General features: G+C 43.5%; 1 protein-coding gene across 1 annotated transcript; it reads left to right on the forward strand.

Moving 5' to 3' along the window:
• Positions 1-52: 52 nt before the first annotated feature.
• Positions 53-6845, forward strand: LOC106601507 (protein FAM83F; the record flags this gene model as incomplete). The annotated part of the gene is made up of 4 exons (XM_014193739.2): positions 53-1374; positions 4654-4821; positions 5851-5972; positions 6092-6845. Coding segments are annotated over exons 1-4 (1515 nt in total), but the record flags the coding sequence as incomplete, so codon positions are not given.
• Between the last annotated feature and the right edge of the window lie 174 nt (positions 6846-7019).

Consider the following 7019-nt stretch of genomic DNA (forward strand, 5'->3'; position numbering starts at 1 on the left):
TCCAGGTGACTACCTCATGAATCTGGTTGAGAGAATGCCAAGTGTGCTACCTTGAAGAATCTCAAATATAAAATATATTTTTATTTGTTTAAATATTTTTTGGTTACTACATGATTCCCTTTGTGTTATTTCATGATTTTGATGTCTTCACTATTATTCTACAATGTAGAAAATAGTCAAATAAATAAAAACCCTGCAATGAGTAGGTGTGTCCAAACTTTTGACTGGTACTGAAACATTTTCAGAGTAGCTTCCCCAACACTGCTGACCTGTGACCAAATATTTGTTTTATTGTATGTATGTCACAGAACCAGAGGATCCAATAAAAGTATTCGAAGCACAGGGTCTGATAAATACATTTGGAATTTAACTGTTTTGGTTTTTGCTTTGAGTCATTTCATTTTAGTTGGCTAGACATTACAACATCATGTAGGTTAATTTATCTGTATTGAGTTCTATGTTAAACCTACAAGCCTATACACTACAGTATCAATGTGCTTTACGTGACAAAACCCAAATCTTGGTTGGCCTTTATGGAAATTCAAAATAATAACATTCTCCATGCAAGAATTACCTCAACCACACACAAAAATGGCGCCGTACTGTATGCTTGCCGTCTTTGCTATTTTGCGATTATTTTTCCTTGTTTTATAGTAAGCCTACTACTTATATTGATTACTGCATTGTTGGGAAAGAGTTTGCAAGAAAGACATTTAACTGTTCTTGTGCACGTGACAATAAAACTTGCCATTTGAGCTAGATTATAACAGTTTAGAACTCCTCCCCCTACCTCTTGAACGTCACCTGTGTACGCGCCCAACACCTACAGGTAAAGGTGTATGCTACAGAGAACTGCGGGGGAAGGAAGAATTAACGGTTGGAAAAATTCAGGATACCGCTGCTATGGCCGAGTCTCAGCTTCTGTGCATGGACGAAGATCATGTCAACGAAAAGATACCCGAATCCAAAGCAGAATTCTACTACTGCGAGGAGCAGCGAGCCGCGCTCGAGCAACTACTGAAGAACGGCGATGGCGCGTTCACGATGCGACTGAAAGAGGACAACGTCAGAGACTTTCTATCCGCCCGCGAGATTAAATGGATAACAAAAACTTTTGATGAATATGATTCAGATAGTGAGTCCGAGAAGGGCGAATACGAAAAGGCTCAGGAGTCCAATGCAGACTCGGGGGTCCACTCCACATACTGGCCTCAGATGTCGGACACGGATGTCCCGCCGCTTGACATCGGCTGGCCAGGCAGCACTAGTTTCTATAAAGGTGTCACTCGAGTATCCGTTCACACGCACCCACCCAAAAACAAGGGGCCCCATATAAAAGAGGTTGTCAGGAGACTCATTCAAGAATCTAACAAGGTAATTCCAGTTCTAATATACATTTATAACGGCATATTACACGTGAATAACGTAGTTTACATAATTTATTCTCTGCCTTAAATTATTGAGTGAAGCCCTCACATTGTTCCCCCCCATTCTTTGTAGCTCAGAACAGTTTACAAATTACTTTGAATCCTGAGTCAGCATGACCCTGAATCATGCATTTGTGTTCTTCATCTTGACAAACGTTATAAAATGGGTTATGTTAATTTAATGTAAACTTCTCAACACTACATAGAATAGTTAGTGCCAGTTCTAGTGGCCTAATTATCAGGTCTGAATTTGTCAGTGTTGTTACTACAGTCGCTACATAGGCCTTGTGACAACAAACTCCTTTTTTGACATGAGGTTTTATTACCTGCTTGACTACTTCTCAGGTAGCCTAGTGGTTAGAGCATTGGACCAGTAACCGAAAGGTTGCTAGTTTGAATCCCGAGCTCACAATGTAAAAATCTGTCGTTCTGCCCCTGAACAAGGCAGTTAACCCACTGGCTGTCATTGGAAATAAGAATTTGTTCTTAACTGACTTGCCTAGTTAAATAAAGGTAAAAAACGAGAAAGGGGAAGGTGTCTAATTGTTCTTCATTGACCTACAGTTCCCTCAGAAAGTATTCACACCCCTTGACTTTGGCAGTCATGTGAATTCAACAAGAGATGCGTGTCCTTCAGGCTTAGGACAGCCAGGTCCTTGCTCAACTGAAAAGTCTTACTTGAGGAGTCGTACTGTAAAATGAACCAAGGCGATTAGCAACAATGTAAAACATCTACTTCTATTTTGATTCTATTATGAAATGAAACGATTACGTAATTGACCATTGTTGATTATTGACTATTGATTTATGTTATGTTGTTATTATCATAGATATAGAACACATATGGTAATCTCAATCATCATTTTTTCCCCTTCATCACGTCATTACGTTCTACAATGAATGATCAACAGTTAGCAGAAGGTTTGATATGAATGTTCATAGTAGATCTCTAACTGGATGGAACATATGCTGTAGATAGGCATGTTGTAACAAGCGAAGCCACATGTGAAGGAGCTGGAAAGGCCAAACATTTCACAGTTCTAAATGTCAGACAGTTTCACATCAGAACCGGTAACAAGTCATTCAAAAGCATTTCCCCAGCCTCACATCAGGGTTTAAAAGCACATCCACGCGAGGCTTTCTCCTCCCACATCCACTGTAATTCAACTCACTCAGTCAAGAGTCCCTCCCCCTCTAAATGGCTGGGTAACCTGTCAGTCATGCTGCCTGGGACTAAATGTCAGGAGGAAGAACATGCATAACTCTGGGGTTAAGCTTGGCACAGGAGGACACGGCTATAGGGAAAGGAGATAAGCATGCAAACTTGAGCTTAAACACTGTGGGTGTAAGTAGCCCAAATCCAGATAAGAGACTGGAGTGTTTGACCAGGTTACAGTTAACTTCTCTGGAACAGTGGAATAATACTTACTCACTTTACATTAACATTTTATCTCCAATTCATGCAATCTCAATATTAAATATTTTTTTATCCTCGTACATGCAAAGTTGATTCTTGTCCATATCCGGTTTCTGGCTCTTCATTAGTCCACTGTTGACACAGTCCCAAAATGTTTTGCTTGTCAGCAGTCAAGTTTTCAAGATATTGAACTTTCAAGAAGCAAAGTGTTATTTTCCACATCATCACGATGATGCAAAATATTGTGGGAGTGTTTCAACAGTGGACTAATGAATAAATACCAAAGATGGTATTTCACTGAGAACAATGCAAGTGAGGGGTCGTTGTTCACTCCTTGAGACAGGTTGATGATCTACTGACAGGAAAGACAAACCCGTGACCAGCTGTTCTGTTTGCATATGACTAGGTATGTCAATGAACTAAACAAACTGAAATCATGACAGGCCGTCATTGTAAATACGAATTTGTTCTAAATTGACCTGCCTGTTAAAATAAAGATAAAAAAATAGAAAATAAAGGACGAGCCAGGAAGTGCCTCTAGCCTTACTATAACAAGGCCTTCACTGTCCAATACTTTATCATCACCACTCCTTTACCACTGTCAGCATAAGGCAGAGAGCATTACACTGCCCTATCCTAGTGTGGTACGGACTAGGTCATAGTAATGCACCAGTGCTCACATTTCTTCACATGCAAAGTCTGTGCTCCTGAAAGACAACCAGTTCTGTTTTTACCTAATCGAATGCCATTCAAGGATTATGGGATCTACATTTCAATAACTGTGTGTGTGTGGTTGTGTGTCTGTGTGTGTGTGTGGTTGTGTGTCTGTGTGTGTGTGGTTGTGTGTCTGTCTGTGTGTGGTTGTGTGTGTGTGGTTGTGTGTCTGTGTGTGTGTGTGTGTGTGTGTGTGTGTGTGTGTGTGTGTGTGTGTGTGTGTGTGTGTGTGTGTGTGTGTGTGTGTGTGTGTGTGTGTGTGTGTGTGTGTGTGTGTGTGTGTGTGTGTGTGTGTGTGTGTGTGTGTGTGTGTGTGTGTGTGTGTGTGTGTGTGTGTGTGTGTGTGTGTGTGTGTGTGTGTGTGTGTATATGATCGTGTGTGTGTGTGTGTGTGTGTGTGTGTGTGTGTGTGTGTGTGTGTGTGTGTGTGTGTGTGTGTGTATATGATCGTGTGTGTGTGTGTGTGTGTGTGTGTATATGATCGTGTGTGTGTGTGTGTGTGTGTGTGTGTGTATATGATCGTGTGTACACACGCGTGTGTGAGGTGTCGGGGTTATTTATTGAATATACACTTTTTCCTTTCCTCTGTCCTCTAGCTTGATCTTTGTAAATATCAACTAGTCTGGTATTATTCATCAGATTTATCAGTCACCTCAAGCCTCTCACATATTTTGACATACTTCTGTTTGGATTGAACTGGAAAATTTGTCATAAGAAAATAAATCTTGACATTTCGGTTCAACTCTTTTTTCCAGTTAATTAGGGAGATTCTAATCTTACTCGAGCAATTGAACCACAAATCTCCTGCTTTGAGTCCTTCAAATCCACCCCCTGTATATAGCCTCGTTATTGTTGTCATTTTCTTGTGTTACTTTTAGATTACTATAAAAAAAAATCTCACTTTAGTTTATTTAGTAAATATTTTCTTAACTCTATTTCTTGAACTGAATTGTTGGTTAAGGGTTTGCAAGTAAGCATTTCACGGTAAGGACTACACCTGTTGTATTCGGCACATGTTACAAATACAATTTGATTTGATTCAGAGATGTCATCCCTCTCTCTTCTTCCTCTAACGTTCCTATGTGTGATCCTCAGGTAGTAGCCGTGGTCATGGACCACCTTACAGACCTGCAGATCCTCCAGGACCTATTGGACGCAGCACAGAGACGAGGGGTGGCTGTGTACATCATACTGGAGGCTCGTGGTATGCCCCACTTCCTGGATATGTGCACTCGTTTACAGATCACTGCTCTGCATCTACGGGTAAGACAGGGATGCTTGGCAGGCAGTAGGCAACAAACAAACAGGAACAAGTAATAGTTAGCTATGGTATTGCCATGTCATTACCAGGTAAATAGCAGAGTGTCATGTAAACGGAAAGTGCAGCCACAACTTCTTGGCAGTAAAAAGCAGAATATTCCTCTGCCCTATTCTTTTATCATCATCCATATTGGCACACTGTCTATACTGGTGTAGGATCTTAATTTGAGCCAGTTTGCTACAGCAGGAAAATAATCCTGCAGCAACAGGAGATGGGAATTATTATGTGGATTATAATTCATGGGCATTTTTGTAGGGGTTGATACATTTTTCATAAGGGAAAATCAAATCTGACATTTCAAAGTGGAAATTACAAACTTCAGAAGCCTCTTTAAACCTCAAATACACCACAAGTTAAAAATGCCCTGCAATGCAGGAAAGTTCTACTGCAACATTGTGATCAAATGAAGGTCCTACATCTGTAGATGTTGATCTATGTAGACAAAAGCTTGTGCATTAGATCTAGCCTATTTAAATGGAATGCTGGATAACCTAGTGTGTGTGTGTGGTGTCAGTTGATAAGCCTCTGAAAGGCCCTTCCAGTGTTGAGACTCTGTCATTGTTGTTTCATAGAAACTGCTGTTCATTGAGCCGAAAACAATTCAGTCCTGTGGAACTTGATCCTTGACCAAACAAGTGTTAACAGCATAGGGTAGCATCCTTCTGACGTGTCTGTTTCTGTGTTTATGTCTCGGACAGTCTTTTTCACTCTCTCCAACTCACTCCCATTCCCTGCTCAGTAAATAGACCTGCCTCGACTGTATACTCAAGGGGTTTAACTCAACCCTTGCATCACCAGTTTCGGATTTGCTTACCTTGAAAGTTTACTTTGGTCGTGGGTGGTAACAGCACAATTTCCCTTAGTGTTTGATATGATACTGTTCAGTACCTGGAAGTCTGATAGTCACTGACTCACGGTTTATACTGTAATAAGGGCACCTGTCTAACTCAGTATCTGTGTGACTCTTTCAGAACCTGCGTGTGCGAACGGTGAAAGGTTCTGGGCTGGCCCTGTCATTTGGCAGGCTGCCCGGCTCTCTGTGCTCCAAATACATGCTGGTGGACGGAGAAAAGGTTATGTTTGGCTCTTACAGGTCAGTCATTTTCTCAGTCATACACTTCCACTCACATTCATTCAGCCAGAACAAACATGATTTGATCTACTCTTTGAGCTTTGAGTCTGTGTCTCACTCTCTTGTTCTGTCACCTCCAGCTTCACATGGAGCTCCTCTAGGATGGACAGGAACACCATCACAGTAATGTCTGGGCAGGTGGTGGACTTCTTCGACAATGACTTCAGGGAAATGTATGCTGTATCTGAGAATGTGGACCTTTACAAGGAGTTCCACATTACCAAGCCTCCCATGCCTGCGCCGGTACGGAAGGTGGTGGTCCCCAAGCCCCTGTTGATGTCCACCTCCCGTTTCCAGGTGTCTCTAGGGGACTCTCGGGGGCAGGCTGACCAGAGGGTGCCTGCACATAAATACCACAACCCTAAGTATTCTCTGGTGGTGGGGAACAGTCTCGGGCTCACTGGGTCCTTACAGGACCTCTCCACACTCAGGGACTCACTGGGCGGTGGACTCGAACGGAACGGACTGTCGACGCTACTCCATGCCAAAGGGGGCAGTAGTGTGGAACTGGACAAGGTCACTGCGAAGTCCCCCAGTTCTCCTGTGGAGGATGAGGAGGATGGGAAGGGAGGTTCGCCGAAGCGCCAGGCCTTAGGTGGAAAGAAACAACGCAGTTCTTTCAGGCTCTTCCTGAAAGGCAGAGGATCCAATCACAACAGTGAGACTATAGAGGAGGATGGGGCCACTCCTTCAAACCCTTCCTCCACCCGCCCAAACCCCTCCCCTAGCCACCCAACCCCCACCCCTAGCCACCCAACTCCCTCCCCTAGCCGCCCAACCCCCTCCCTTGCCCACCGAACCCCCTCCCCTACACGCCCAAACCCCTCCCCTACCCACCCAACCCCCTCCCTTACCCACCGAAACCCCCTCCCCTCGCAACCCAAACCCCTCCCCTACCCACTCAACACCCTCCCCTACCCGCCCAAACCCCTCCCCTACCCACCCAACCCCCTCCCTTGCCCACCGAACCCCCTCCCTTCGCAACCCAAACCCCTCCCCTACCCACTC

Source organism: Salmo salar, chromosome ssa03 (assembly GCF_905237065.1).
Source record: "Salmo salar chromosome ssa03, Ssal_v3.1, whole genome shotgun sequence".
In the NCBI taxonomy this organism is placed as follows: domain Eukaryota; kingdom Metazoa; phylum Chordata; class Actinopteri; order Salmoniformes; family Salmonidae; genus Salmo; species Salmo salar.